At 38.5% G+C, this 16,529-nt stretch overlaps 1 protein-coding gene across 1 annotated transcript; it reads left to right on the forward strand.

The window, feature by feature from the left end:
• The first annotated feature begins 10,327 nt into the window (after window positions 1–10,327).
• LOC472567 (olfactory receptor 2F1) lies at window positions 10,328–15,955 on the forward strand. Its single transcript, XM_054655256.2, has one exon. It carries the CDS (start codon window positions 11,570–11,572, stop codon window positions 12,521–12,523), a length of 954 nt encoding a protein of 317 aa, XP_054511231.2. The 5' UTR covers window positions 10,328–11,569; the 3' UTR covers window positions 12,524–15,955.
• Window positions 15,956–16,529: the final 574 nt, after the last annotated feature.

Here is a 16,529-nt window from a genome sequence, read left to right on the forward strand (position 1 = left end):
TTAAGGCTTTCTCAGTGATCTTGTCTCACCTTCAGCCTTAGGAGACAGCTCATGCTCTGAACCTAGAATGGTTTTCTGCCCCACAGAAACTCCAGGGCTAGCAACTTTTTTCAGTTTTCTTCCCTCAGCAATGAGTCTTCATCTTTCTCTAGGAAAGAACAGAGTTCTATGCTCTTTCTCCAGTGGCTCAGTGTTTTGTTCACCAAGGAAGGCAGACTTGGTAGGAGGGAGGGTGTTTTCTGCCTCCTATAGTAGATGTTGCTGTCTTTCTCTAGACCTGCACGATGAAGGAAGCTTTTTCTAGTTTTCCACCCTCCTCCAAACATTCTTCTTAAGACTGTTTAAAGTCTGAGGAGAAAATATTGAGTATAAGTATGAACTCCTTTTCTATTTGTGGTTCCTCCCTCTCTATACTCATAGTACTCCTCACTTAGCCTTTAGCATTTTAGCAAAGTAGTTCTTCCTGGTTTGTATGTTGGCCTCACTTTTCTCCCATGCTCTGGCCTAGATAAGGCAGAGCTCATTTCCTGTGTCTCTTTGGAGGTATCTATCTTTCCTGAGTTTTCATGCTTGTAGGTTTCCCTGCAACTTAACTCTCTAATGAGTTCAGAAATTGTTACGATTTTGTAGATTATCTGGCTTCTTCCTATTTAGAATGGAAGCAATGTTCTTTCTAGCTTTCTATAATCCATATAGACTCTAGACTAGAAGAAACTCAGTTATTTTTAAGGTCTGTTTTAACAGATAAAGCATAAGTGGGTAAATGTGTGCTAATTTTCAGCTAAATTCTTACAGCCATAGAATTTTTCCAGTATGACTCAAAGAAAATGTACTATCAACCATTTCAATTCTATGTGGGTATTTAGAAACTGGGGAGAAGGATGAGAAGAGTATTTACTTTTTCTCTTTATTGCCTGGAATATCACAGAACCTTTGTCAAAGTCATCCAGTGCTATAATATCAGAAGCTATGATAGTCTGATGGAATGAAGTAGTGATGTTACAGTGGGTAAGTATAGAAGATTTAGTAACTAAGTAAAGGATATCAGGGAAATAGATGAGTTGGCACGTGGATGATAGAATTCATCAACACGCAGGGGAGTAGTTAAGCAAAAGCATGAGTGAGTTTTGAGATGATGATAGTTGTACAATGAGTGGACAGGTAGATGGTGGTGCTGAGGAATTCCCAGGCATTTGACTGGGTAGCTGAATGATTAATGTATTAATAATTCACTTAAAAGGTGCTTGAAGGCCAGGCACAGTGGCTCACACCTGTAATCCCAGCACTTTGGGAGACCTAGGCAGGTGGATTGCTGAGCTTAGGAGTTCAAAACAAGCCTGGGAAACATGGCAAAACACCATCTGTATGAAAAATACAAAAATTGGCTGGATTTGGTGGTGCATGCCTGTAGTTCTAGCTATTTGGGAGGCTGAGGTGGGAGAATCACCTGAGCCTGGGAGATTGAGGCTGTGGTGAGCTGTGATCACACCACTGTACTCCAGCCTGGGCAACAGAGTGAGACTCTGTCTAAAAAAAAAAAACAAAAAAACCCCCAAAAAACTCATTTAAACAAACCCAGTTAAAAAAAGGGGGGGGGGGTGCTTGAGGCATAAATAATATGTCAGAATGGTAACATGACTCTGTTCTTTCAAAATTGCATCAAACCTCTTCCTAGGTATTAAAAACTTAAAGAGATATAGAAAGTTAACCATTCCATGTTAAGGATTGTATTAGGCTGTTCTTGCATTGCTACAAAGAAACACCTGAGAGAGGGTAATTTATAGAGAAAATAGGTTTAATTGGCTCATGGTTCTGCAGGCTGTACAAGCATGGCACCAGCATCTATTCAGCTTCCGGGGAATCCCCAGGGAGCTTTTACTCATGGTAGAAGGCAAAGTGGGAGAAGGCACATCGCATGGAAAAAGGAGAAGCAAGAGAGAGAGATTGCGGGTGGGGAGGTGCCCACAGTTTTTTGTTTGTTTGTTTGTTTGTTTTTTGGAGAGATGGAGTCTCGCTCTGTCGCCCAGGCTAGAGTGCAGTGGCGCGATCTCAGCTCACTGCAACCTCCGCCTCCCGGGTTCAAGCAATTCTCCGGCCTCAGCCTCCCGAGTAGCTGGGATTACAGGTGCACGCTGCCACGCCCAGCTAATTCCTTTTGTATTTTAGCAGAGACAGGGTTTCACCGTGTTGCCCAGTCTGGTCCCGAACTCCTGAGGTCAGGCAATCTGCCCGCCTCCGCCTGGCCTCCCAAAGTGCTAGGATTACAGGCGTGAGCCACCGCGCCCGGCCCCCACACTTTTATTTTATTTTATTTATATTTATTTATTTTTTTGAGACGGAGTCTCTCTCTGTTGCCCAGGCCGGAGTGCAGTGGCGCGATCTCAGCTCACTGCAAGCTCCACCTCCCGTGTTCACGCCATTCTCCTGCCTCAGCCTCTGAGTAGCTGAGACTACAGGCGCCCGCCACCACGCCCGGCTAATTTTTTGTATTTTTAGTAGAGATGAGGTTTCACTGTGTTATCCAGGATGGTCTGGATCTCCTGACCTCGTGTTCGCCCTGCTTCGGCCTCCCCAAAGTACTGGGATTATAGGCGTGAGCCACCATGCCCGGCCCGCCCCCACACTTTTAGATGACCAGATCCTGTGTGAACTCAGAGAGAGACCTCACTTAACACCAAGGGGGATGACTCAAGCCATTGATGAGGGATCCACTCGCATGATCCAAACGCCTCCCACAAGGCCTCACCTCCAAAATTAGGGATGACAAGTCAACATGAGAATTGGCGGGGACATACATTCAAACTATACCAAGGATTTTGGATAAACTTTTGCTTTCTTTTTTTTCACCCTGTAGATCGTAAGACTTTCTTTATGTAGGTCTTATTGATAGTCTTAGCTCTTAATTAAAATCTGAAAATAATGCGATGCTGTTAGTATTGGAACTTAACACCATGAAAATATACTTAGTTTTCTATCCACACTTGCAATGGTCAGGGAAACTCTTTGCACAAAACTCTGGGGGTTGAAGCACGATTCTCTTATCTATAGACAGAGGTAAGGGCATCCTAGTGCCAAATATAAAAATTGGCTTGGTTCACCAGGTATGGATGGAGACCCATAACTGCTCATTGGAATGGGGGCTTTGAGGGCTAAAACTCAAGTTCAAGCTACAGGAGAACATCTTAAATCTCACAAAGCTGGCTTCTGTGACTTTTTAGAGTGACCTAAGGCTTCAGTGGCGTTTTTGAGGGGAGAGGGATGGAGGAGCGCAGCTTTCCATAGGGACAGGAAGGGCCGCATGGAGGCTCTGCTCTGGAGAACTGGGAGTGGTGACAATTAGCACTCTAATGCATGAAGCTCCTGAGGGAACTCTCTCAGCCCTTCTGTGCAAAGTCAGCCACTAACACACTTCCGTAGGTCTGCGGATCAGCCAATTTGAGGGCGTCTATGAACTTCCTCCCAGTAGTTTTTCTCTCAGTCTAAACTAGTCTCAGGTGATTTCTGAGCCCCTGAGTCCGAGGAGTCTGGGATCCTTAAACTCCATCATCCATCATTTTGTTGGAGGAGAGCATTCTTTACAAAACAACTTAAACGTTTACTGAAATAGGTAAGTCCACTTTTTCAGGCTCTGATGAATATTTTAGACCTCTTAATAGAAATTTCAGCAGAGGGTGAGTGTCAAGAGAAGTTTATAGAGAGGTAGAAGTCATTCTTACGTGCAATTTTAGGAAGTTTGGATCAGAAATATGAAACACGAATGATGAAATCGTCTCACCCTAAGTATTGAAACAAATGTAATAAAATAATTTTGTTTTCCAGAAGCTGGAGAACTAACTACATTTTCATTTTATGGGTTTCTCAATTTCAATCTTTATTACTAGTAGAAAAGAAGAGAGAGTGAAAACAGAGGTTGGGGAAGAAAATAATTATTAATTTTTAAATAGAGATACCATGGATGAATTCTACATTATTTTTGGGAAAGACACTTAGAGGAGAAACTCATAGCTATAAAACTTTTACTTAGATGTTGATTGATATTCATGAACATGTGGCAGGAATATATTACCTTTCCAAATATGTATATTATATTTCCAGATAAATTGTCAATTGTTTAATGTCTTTTCTCTCAATTATTTCCCTAAGAGTATTTTGATTTTAATTTTCCTTTCTATGATGGAAATTTTAAATGTAAGATGATGAAATAAATTGATAGACGTCTACAGCTCTCAGAATATGAACTGGTACTACAGTTGATGCCCCTGACTCAGGCTTCGTTAATCTAGAGTGTGTTGTAGAGTTGAGACTATTGATAGTCACTGTTGAGACTATCCAGACTAAGGAAATTATGTGCAAAAGAATACCCTAGACTTAGATATAGAAGAGAGGAGATATAAAGAAGATGAGCATTTACAGAATGAAACCATGATAAAACATATCGGCAAAGGCGAATTTTAGGATCGCACCATATTTGAGACACTGGGTCTAATAATTGGACTCAGATTATATGAAAAGTCAACCAAATCAAGACAGGAAATAGACAACAAGGTCTCAAAGAAGAAAGACTAATTGTCTTCTCAGGATATCTAAAACCATCTTTGAGATCTCACCCACCCAGTGGCACTTGGGTTCTGGGTGTCCAAATGTTAGGATGATGGAAATACTTCTGCCCATGATGGATGCATTCAGCGTATACAACCAAGTGCTCAACTGCAGGTCAGATGCACCTTCCTCTAAATGAAATGAACATTTCTAATGAGAGCCCAAGTCTGTAAAGGAAGGTGTCTGGTTTATTTAGAGCAGCATGAAAGAAAAACGTATGTTTTTTTGTGGGACTTAACCTTCATGTGCTCTATTGAATACAGAGTATTCAGAGTTCTATTTGCCTCAGCTAAGATTGTAGAGGACTCCAATAAGAAGGGCAAATAGGATTAAAACTCAGTGGAGTATTAGAATCATGGTGTACTCATTTTCTGGAGAGAAAGTTTTTGGCTTTTTAGTCCTTAGCTTTAGGGAATTATCACTATAATGAATAAGAGAATATTGGTAATATGCCCCGAAGCCTCAGTATGTCTCAGAATAAATTTACAAGGCTCTTACAAGGTTTTATTTAACCATGCACCCTTTGAATTGATGTAAATATTGGAAAGGATTATATTCAGAAATATATTTTTGGAATGTGAGACATTGAGGAATGCTTTTCTGGCATGCATACCTCCTGAGTCTTTCCAAGTCAACACTTCCCTCTTCCTAATATGGGGGAAAAGGGAGAAGTTAATGTTTTAAGCCAGCCAGTCAATAGAGGTAGAAAATTATGTTAGATACTTTAAAATGTATAATACACTGACTGGGGTAGGATAGCAAATCATGGAACTCAATGTTGCGAATGGAAAATATACCTAGGTGTCAAGCCCTGGACATTTGATTTCTTGCAAGAATAAATTGAATATATTTCAGTCTTGGTCCACAGAGTAGCAATGGAATTTAAATGCAATTAAAAATAATAAAACAAAAATGTGAACAGCAGCACGTGAAGACATTTCCAGAGCCCCACAAATTATGATCCTGTCTGCGTGGCACCAACACAGTGATAAGTTCTGTCAATGCCTGATTGATCTTTAACTATGGGTCTGGCTTCTCATCTTTTACTTGGTGAACAGTGGCTCATGGTTCCTCCAATGTCTTCTCATTTCATTAAAGCAGCAATAGGGGGAGGATGTGGCAAAAGGCTGAAAAGGAACTTTAGGTGAGAAGTCATTGTTGCTTGGGGCTGTACCCTTTCTTCTCAGCATTCTGCAGAGCTGTAGGGAGCTGGGCATGGATGGCACCCCCATCTCAGAGATCAACTCTTCAGGGTTAAATAAAATTCTAACAGACTGGTTGGCGGAATGATTGCATAATTTCAAAATACCAGATGTTTACAACAAATATTAACATATATCACTGCCAAAGAATTTACTATGAGTAAGATGTTTAACTTCACTTAAGATCTTGCCTTTCCCTGTGTTCCTTTTAAGAAGGGGAGAGGAAAAGGCAATTTTAGAACAGGGGCCACATCTGCTGGAAGGCAGGCCTGAATATAGAGAGCTACAGAGACTTGCATGGAGCTTTTTGGCTCATAGATAAGGGGTTAGAATATAAATTCAGAGAAAGGAAGGCAGGAACATCTATATAGCCCAATTTTATCTACCCCATCCAGATAAAGGCTAGTCCAGGTTTGAACATCTGCTAACATGGTTCTGTGAATTTTTCACTCTTCATCTTCTTCAGGTGACATATATTTTCAGTCAAAGATATTATAAGATGGTAGTCGATTGAAACAATAAGAAAAAGAGTAATGGGTGAATTTACTGAGATAGGATAGGTTGAAAAAGAACATTTAATTTGTTGCAATTTAGATTTAATTTTTATAATAAAGAAAATAGATTCCATGGAATCAATGAATTGATTTGCTTTATACTAAAGAAAGATATTGACTGATTGAAATTTACCTGTTAAATTAGGGTTTTTTTGTTATGTAAAATGAACTGTGTGAGGAATCTAAACACTTATTTTTTTTTGGTCTTTCTTTGTCGTTGATAGAAGAACATTTCAGTCCTGATATTTGCTGTAACTAATAATTACTGGATAAACAGAGACGGCACATGGAGGATCTTTTACCTGGGTCCAACAAAAGTAATTTTGTTTTATTTATTTGTTTGACAAATAAAAATTGTATATATTTATGGCATAGATTTTAAAAAATCTCGTTACAAAAATAATATGTATGTGATGTGATGCGTATATTAATTAGCTTAACTTAGCCATTCCAATAAAGGTAATATTTATCTAGAAAATTTTGAGCTTTGCTATTCATACCTCTTCTCTGATTTTTTTCCTGTAATTTTCAGGTTATTTACATCTAAAACTCCAGCTTTTACTATTATGTGATGTAAAGGATCAGTGTAAGCTGTTATACCAGTTGATAATGTTTAGGTAGTTTATATTATAAAAGTTTCATTTAGCATTATTGCATTTTTAAACATTTAACAAAAAAGGACAATGTGCAACATAAATGTAATACATTTCAGGCATTAGAGACAGGGCTTTAAAAAAGATAATCATTCACAGAATATTTCAATAGCACCTGTCTTACTATATCACACATTGTTTTCTATTTCTTATGGTCACAGTGATTATCCTACATTCACCCCAATTCATAAAACACAGGAAATAGGAATTCCTTTTTTCACTGTGATCCTGTTTATGGAGGTGAATCACAGGGTATGCCATTTTTCAGTACTGTGTTCTGAGCAGGCAGCATGAATTGGTTATTTTCAACAGTCAAAAGAGAGCTCAGAACACATATAGAAAAAATTGATTTGATGTTTGTTGAGTATGAAGATGATATAACTCTAAGAATGTAAAATAGAATTTTATTGCTTACTAAAGCAACATTAGATGCCTGGCAAAAAGGTAATGTTGTTGGTGTTGGACAAGTCCTGTGAAGAGCACAAAAGTCACACTTGTACACCACAAAGAGCTAAATAGGACTATTAGCTGTGTTCATTGTCCAATACTGGTTTTGTAACTTGGCTGCATGCTTGTATTAAGAGGTTTTGGTAGTTGTGTTTGTACAGACAAATTGAAGAAATATTCTCACATTTTTTCCTTAGTTAGTTAACTTCAATGAATGTCACTGGTGTAGTGAAAGTATAGATTCCACAGATTAGAGCAGTAAAGATCAAGCTCTGGCTTCCTATAGGAGTGGTTGGATATGAAGCATGTTACCTGACACCTAGTCCATTCACCTTGATATAAGAATAGAAAGCCAGTTATATTTAGCTGAAAGGTGAGCCCAGAATAATATGGAGATGGTTTTAACTGAAGGTGCATTAAAATCATCTGGCTCATACATATTTCCTCCTTCAACTGGCTTTCCAAATGCAGATGATATTTACATTTTCTTTGTCTAACATCAGTCCATAAACATTCGAAACAAGATATATTTTTTGAATATTAATTATTTTGAAACCCACAATAGCCATGGAAAAACACAGCATACTTGATGGGTTAATAAAAATTAGCTAACATATCAGTGAAAGATATTTAAGTATTAGCAGCCTATTTTAATAAAAGACTGCTGGAAAACACAAGGCATGATAATAAATGCTATAGTTAATAAAATAAAGTTAGTCATAGAAGAAGAGCAGATTATGGATTGGATGAAAAGTATTCTGCCCAGGATAAACTTAAATCTTTACGCACTTAGACATTATAGATCTTTTTGTGCTTCAAAAGGACATAACAATTTGTATTTTATATAATTAACTTGGAGGTAGAGTGTAGGATTTTTGGAGTGAATGGAAGTTACATTAGGGAAATTTACAAGTAAGGTCTGGCAACTCCAGCAGATGGGAATAAAGAGGGAAAAGGTAAGTGTGGCTGAGAGTAAGGAGGAGATGGGGGAGATATATAATAAAGGAAGAGAATGTATTCTGTGGCATACAGAAGAAGAGGGAAAAATAAAAGATGATTCATTGAGAGAGTAGGAGAAATCTAATTCTGCCGATAGTAAAAAAGAACTCAGGAGGGAATTTCATTCGTGGATAGAGGAGTACAGGCATCGGTGAGATATTTAGGAAACATTCATTCAGCTTTTCTGGAATACACTTGGAGCTTTGAAGAGAAATCTAGAAGGTAAATGTAAAATTGAGAGTGAGCCATATAGAGTTGATAGTAATTATTATAGCTAGAAATAAAAATACTTCCAAGAAAAACTGTAGAAGTTGAGTACAAGTTCTGAGCACAGAACTTTAGCAAATGCTCATAGAGCAGAGCAGGAGAAGGAGGAAGGTTAAGAATCATGACAAGGCAAATTCGATTGGAGGAAAATCAGGACAGAAGTCCATGACAGAGTTGAGAGTTTGAAGGAACAAATAGGTAACATTGTTAAAAGCTAAGTAAAGAATGCAAATAGAATAAAAAAATCTCTGGAACTGATGATGGCAGGTTATCAGTAACCTTTAAGTTTTCAAATTCTATAGATTAGTGAGGGTAGAAATGTTTACAGTCTCAGGAATAAATATTAGGAAATAATTCCAGACAATGGATTCCAATCATTAGAGATGTGAAATGAAGGGGTATTTAGAATGCTATATACACAGTGAAGCTTCCTAAATTGAGATGCCTGTATATTTTCTTTTATAATGAGGGAGAAGGAGTTGCTCAGGAACAAGAGGAACCTGAGGGTAGTAGAGAGGGAGAGTAAACGAAGAAAGAATATTCTGAAAGAGAGGGCATGAAGTCAAGACTAAGGATCATCAGTAAACAATGGACACCTGCCTGTTTCGGCACTTCTGTAGCTTTAGTCCTTCAATTCCTTTAATTTCATCAAGGACCCTTCAGCTGGCCAATATCAGGCACGTTTCACACATGAAGAAAATGAGGCTTAGAGAAGCTAAGTATCTTGCTCCAAGTCTCAGGAAGCAGAACAAACACATATGTATCTAAAACAGGCGCTGTTAGACTCTGAAGTTCACACTTTCTCTGAGATGAGACACTGTCACTCATTTGTAATGTGACAAGGGCTTAGTGGAGAGACATGTTGGGTGGCTGAGAGGAGCACAGTGAGTCATGGGCTTGCAGGGTCTCCAGTGCGGCAGAGGAGCAAATGATACGGTGAAGATCACTGTGTCTTTTCCCTCATGATAGGTCAGCTCTCCGTGAAAATTAAGGGTAATATTCACCCTAAAAATCCATCATCTAACAACGATGACACTTTATAGGTGTTTGCCAAGTTAATGGAAAAATGTCTAATTCAGATGCAAATCTGGAATCTAGTCAACAATAGTTGACAGGTTTTCTTTTAGTGAAATGTTTTTGAGGTTTTAGAATTTGAATTTGAATGTCTCTTTGAGGAAATCAAATGTATTCTCAGCCTCATTATGATTTTAGAAAAGCACCCTGAGGGGTGCTGGTGGGAGCATCAGGACAGAGCAGTAAAGGAGGAAATGTTGGAGAAGGAAGGTCTTGAGGAGGACATTAGGGAGAGTTTAGAAAAAATGGTTGTGAACTATGAAAGGGATGAGTATTTCTGGAACTACATGTTTTGCTTAATCCTTTATCACATAAGAGAGTTGAAGTATTGACAGTCTTTCCCTTGCGGTAAGAGACCCTAGTCTGTCTGGACCTGTTTCTGCCCTTAATGCCTCCTGCCTCATTTGTTTCTTACTTTCCCTTATTGTGAACACTGCAATAAAAAGAACGCTTATGAAGAGGCAGACATGGAATAAGAAGGAATTGGTTCTATTTTTTTTTTTTACAATGTAATTTGTTTTTATTTATGTTCAAAATTGATGCTATAACATTAGTTTTACTGACAAAGCACTTGCTGAGCAAAAGTAAGAAGGGAATCTCCATTCCAATGTACATTCAAGTGAATTCATATCTCCTTCTCTGTCTTGGACAATGAAGAAGGGTACTTAGACATCTGCTTTCTCTTCCTCGCTTGTATCTAAAAAGCCTAAGCATTCATATCCATGTTTATTTTCTTTGGCAGCCATAGCAACAGCAGCAAGTTGAAAAGAGCAAAAAAAAAAAAAAAAAAAAAAAAAAAGAGAGAGACGGAAGTACAATTACAATCCCATCCCACAAAAAGGTCAAGGGCTACCTGAAAGACCGGTAGGCCCCAGGGTCCTCAAAGCATCCAAGCCATCCCTATACTCTCAGGTATGTTACAGATTGTCTCCAATTTTATTTGTATCTGAATTTGTGGAGAGGATGCAGGGAAAATCGTGTTTGTTGGCTTACCTGTCCCAACACAGAGATCATGTTACTACTAAAATCCATGATTCTAGAGTTGTACTACCAGTAACAGTTCAAAAAGTACTTTCCCCATGTGTTATTGATAGTAATTATTATAGCTAGAAATAAAAAGACTTCCAAGAAAAACTGATGTTAAATGAACATCAGTTCAAAGAAACTTTGATGTTAAATATACTCGTGAGTTATGTAATAATGTCCTCTTGTATATATAATGTTTATCAATAAACCAACATCATGAATCTGCCTAATAATATAAGGTTTAAACGTAGGTTTCCAGTTCCAGATTTTTCCTCCAGGCCTTGCTTCTTCCAAATCTTTCCTTTTGTAGTAGATTTACACATTTCATCAAGATGAGTCTAGTTGATATGTTTAAGGTAATTTGTTAACTTTCCAACCATATTCTTCTTCACTGCTTATCATTTTACCGCTGGTTGTCATTTGCAATTTTCTCCTTGCCCTGGAATCTGAAGTAAGTTGGTGAAGATGCAGAATTCCTAATGTTGCAATGCATTATTTCCAGGATTTAACTGGCTTCCCTGATATCAAATTGTGTCTTGTAAAGGCCATAGTTTGTCTCTCTGATGCAAAGTAAATATAATGCATGTTGGGTCAAGACTGTCATTTTGGCCAATAAATGATCTAAAGTACCTGCCTAGGGCTGGCTGGCATGTACAGAATGCATTCAAACAAGTAATTCTTATAGTTATTCAACAGCTTCTGTTTTTTTCTGACTCCCTTCACAGATTAATAATCCTTGAATATTTTAATGGGAACAGATAACCAGACTTGGGTGAGTGAATTTATTCTCCTCGGCCTGTCCAGTGACTGGGACACTCAGGTCTCCCTCTTTGTCCTGTTCTTGGTCATGTATGTGGTGACCGTGCTGGGGAACTGTCTCATTGTCCTTCTGATCAGACTGGACAGCCGACTCCACACTCCCATGTATTTCTTTCTCACCAACCTCTCCCTTGTCGATGTCTCCTATGCCACAAGTGTAGTCCCTCAGCTGCTGGCACATTTTCTTGCAGAACATAAAGCCATCCCATTCCAGAGCTGTGCAGCCCAGTTATTTTTCTCCCTGGCCTTGGGTGGGATTGAGTTTGTTCTCCTGGCGGTGATGGCCTATGACCGCTATGTGGCTGTGTGTGATGCCCTGCGATACTCGGCCATCATGCATGGAGGGCTGCGTGCTAGGTTGGCCATCACATCCTGGGTCAGTGGCTTCATCAACTCTCTTGTGCAGACTGCTATCACCTTTCAGCTGCCCATGTGCAGAAACAAGTTTATTGATCACATATCCTGTGAACTCCTAGCTGTGGTCAGGCTGGCTTGTGTGGACACCTCCTCCAATGAGGTCACCATCATGGTGTCTAGCATTGTTCTTCTGATGACACCCTTCTGCCTGGTTCTTTTGTCCTACATCCAGATCATCTCCACCATCCTAAAGATCCAGTCCAGAGAAGGAAGAAAGAAAGCTTTCCACACGTGTGCCTCTCACCTCACGGTGGTTGCCCTGTGCTATGGTGTGGCCATTTTCACTTACATCCAGCCCCACTCCAGTCCCTCTGTCCTTCAGGAGAAGTTGTTCTCTGTCTTTTATGCCATTTTAACACCAATGCTGAACCCCATGATTTACAGCCTAAGGAATAAAGAGGTGAAGGGGGCCTGGCAGAAACTATTATGGAAATTCTCTGGGTTAACATCAAAGATGGCAACTTGACTCATGAGTATGACTTAGAGAAAACAGCTTTGCCTCAGTGTTCTCCATCCAGCTGAGATCTGACAGGTGTAAACTACATTGCCCTGGCAACCAGGAAGGAGATGATGTAGCATGTACTGTGGATGTTATGGAGGAGGGTGAGTGGTTCAGTTGGATGGGGTGTGGGACGTGGGGTTATATTTATGAACAGTGGAGTTAGATACTGCTGTTATAAAACTTCCCACACTTCTTCCACCTCCACTCTTACAGCCTGACAATTGTTGAAAAAAAATTACTACTTACTGTTTTGATTTGTCACATCGTTTGTAATGATAGACCTACTCATGGATCTTACCTTGGACCACTGGTACTTACACATCCACATTTTATAAAAGGTTATGGGGCTTCCATTGAAAACAAAATGCATTTTTACATTTGAAGACTCACTTTAAATAATTTGTAGTGTATGTCATCACATGCAGTAATTGTGTGAGTCAACATTCTGAGAAAAGTGTTATTGTCAAGGCTGACTAAAATGTTTTTGTGCAGGACCTACAAAAGGTGAACATAATGTCTTCTCCTGAGTGCTGGAGCTAATTCAGTGAAAAAATATCAACTCAAGGTCTTGTTTCACCTCAATAGGGTGACAGTCAATGGTTGTTTGTACTGAAGACTATTATTGACCAAGAAAAGTTAAGCTTCAGGTGCTTCTTGACAGTATTCAAACAGTTTGAGAAGGATTTTACTGCATATATAGGCATATCGTTGAAAATATTAAAAATGATCAATCTGAAAAATCTGTAAGCTTTTTCTCAGAATCTTCAGAAACACACAAAAAAGCACACAAATTATGAGATACTGTGAAAAATGTCAAAGACATAATTAATTTAAGGAAAAACTCTTCAGCCAAAGTCAATGAAGGGTAAGATAATTTAATATGAAGTTTGGAACATCAAGGAAGGTCAGCCAACTATGCAAATGTTACCCTCAAGTCTTCACATTGAGAACTTCTCTTGCCACCTCCATCTTCCTCACCTTCACACACACAACAGAGCCATAGGTGAATTTTTGTAAATCTTGTAACCTGGGCTTGTCTGAGAATGGACTTCCCTTTGAAAAGGAGCATAACTGATGTAAAAGGAGAAGACATAATTGAAAAAGGGGAAAGAAAAGAAAGAATATGATCATAGCTGCTCTTCCTACTCCCTTGAAGGAGTCAAAGTCTTTTCTTCCTTTTGTGTCTTCAAGTCAGTTGATTGGCAGTTCTTACATTTGTCAACACATCATCATAGAATCTAAGAGTTCTTACAGTGTTGAAGGCATATAACCCAAAGCCCATTTGACATCTGAATTTTATATTAATAGTAATGCAATCTTAAATTTTGCAAGATAGGCAGGCATCCTAAAAGATGACAATGCTGGCAAATTAAATTTTTATTTTAAGTATTATCAGTGGAGTATCTATTCTGTGTCAGTGTCAATAAATGGTTGTTGCACACAATAGTCAATATGATACCATCCTGACAAGGATAATCTCACATAGTAGGGAGGACAGATGATGAAACAATGATAATGCATTGTGGTAAGTGTTACAGTGAAGGGGAGCCCACTGGAAATGATTGCAGAAGGCTTCCTATAAAAGGACCCTTGGATTGAGACCAGAAATGTAAGAACAAGTTATCCAGAAGACAAGAAACCCAAACAAGAAACAACCTGTACAAAGTTGTAGAGATGTGAGCAAGCATGAAAGCCCAAAAAATGTTGGAAGTTCAATTTCAGGGCAGAGAAGAGTGAGAGAGTAGTGAGGACGAAGCAGACGGGTTAGACACAGTCAGATCCTGAAAGGTGTCGAATGTCTAAGTATCTTTTAACTTTATTCTAATAGAAAACAATAGTCCGTCAAAAATTTTTAGAAGGAGTATAGATTGAAAACAATTACATTTTAAAAGTATCACTCTGGCAAATGAGATAGTGGAAGAAAAGATTAGAGGCAAGATGACCAGCCTGTCTGCTGGGTCTGCTTCAGTAATACTCTTGAGACATTCGAGACATCTGAATTAAGTTAGATGCAATTGGAAGGAGACAAGTAAAGTGGTGTCATTTAAAAGTGATGTCAGCTAAAACACTTCATCTCCCAGATTGGAAATGCCATCTGGATATCATTCCTCTTCTAAAATGTGAGGATGCTGTCTGAACATTCTGTAAATTGTGTAGTAAACTGGAAAATTCACCATCGTGAACATGCTCTATATGAAATGGTATGGGAAAGAGATAAGAAGAAAGTAATCAAAAATACAAATATACACATAATACATCAAGGAGGAAAATACGTGAAGATGCTATATCTTCATTTCTGCCAGCGGTTGTGTGGTCACGGTGTTCGTGACATTTCTCCATCAACCATCACACAATCCTTTGCCTTCAAACAACTCCTAAGCATGTTGGGGTTCTTCCTGGAAGGGTTATCCAAGTCTTGATATCTCAGGAAGCAGAAATGCTGAGAGTGGGCATTAGGTATGTAGAAATAGACTACTATAGTCTCATATTCTGTATTAGTCAGGTTTCTTTAGAGAGACAAGACTAATAGGATAGATGAATATATGAAAAGGAGTTTATTAAGGAGTATTGACTCACATGATCAAAAGGTAAAGTCCCACAATAGGCCTTCTGTAAGCTGAGGAGCACAGAAGCCAGTTGGAGTTCCAAAACCTCAAAAGTAGGGAAGCCAACAGTGCAGCCCTCAGTCTGTGGCCAAAGGCCCGAGAGCCCCTGGTCAACCACTGGTGTAGGTCCAAGAGTCCAAAAGCTGAAGAAATTGGAGTGGAGTCTGATGTTTAAGGTCAGGAAGCATCCAGCATAGGAGAAAGATAGAGGCCAGAAGACTCAGGCAATCTAGTCCTTCCATGTTCCTCTGCCTGCTTTTATCCTAGCCATGCTGGCAGCTGATTAGATGATGCCTACCCAGATTGAGGGTGGGCCTGCCTCTCCTAGACCACTGACTCAAATGTTAATCTCCTTTGGCAACACCTCCATAGACACACCCAGGAACAATACTTTGTAACCTTCAATCCAATCAAGTTGATGGTCAATATTAACCATCATATATTCCATCTATTAAATTTCAATTTTTATCTTTTTTATTTGATAGAGTTTTTAATTTCAAGGCTGCACTTTCTCGGTAACTTTAATCTTCATAAATTAAATTAGTTGGATCACCTTAAGACTACACACACTTCTAATTCATAGCTGCTTGTGAAGGACATTCCCAATAGAAGGCATGAACATTGTCTTGATACAGGAATACAAAATAAGATGCTATTCTAAACTTTATTGTTTATTTAGCCATTAAATAGAAAAAATTTAAAAAGACACTGAAAAGTATTTGAAAATAAAATATTTTTCATTAGTTAATAACCATAAAAACACCACTGAAGGTTTCCTTAAAAATCTAATACATATAAAAATTACAGTTTGTTCAAATAAGAATCTAAATAAGACCCATATATTCCAATTGTCTACTATGCCTCTGAGAATTCTTTTACTCTATCAATTAATAAATTTATAGTAATTTAGTAACCTATAAATTCTACTTTTTTACTGTTGGAATTATTTTTTAAATAAAACTGTATCATTTGTTCCTGTTGGATTTCTCATACAGTCTAGATTTTTTGATGACATCCCTATAGTGTAATTTTACATGTTATTTTATTTCTCTATCTCCTGTTTAATCCAGAGGTTTCATCAGGTTTATTTTTTTTATGACAATGATATTTCATAGATGGTCACATGTACTTCTAGCAAGAAGCACACAATGTTCGTAGCAAGAAACACAATGTTCCTTTTTTTCTGGGGATTATTACAACTATTATATTGCATAGGTCAGGAGTTTTCAAAAGTGCCAAATATCTATTGACATTTTGGGCTGAATAATTATTTGTTATGGGGGCTATTTTGTGCATGGTCAACATTCCTAACATCTACCTACTTGATGGCCCTAGTACTCCCTCCCAACTAGGAAATGCCAATA

The sequence above is a fragment of the Pan troglodytes genome, chromosome 6 (genome assembly GCF_028858775.2).
Source record: "Pan troglodytes isolate AG18354 chromosome 6, NHGRI_mPanTro3-v2.0_pri, whole genome shotgun sequence".
Taxonomy (NCBI): Eukaryota; Metazoa; Chordata; class Mammalia; order Primates; family Hominidae; genus Pan; species Pan troglodytes.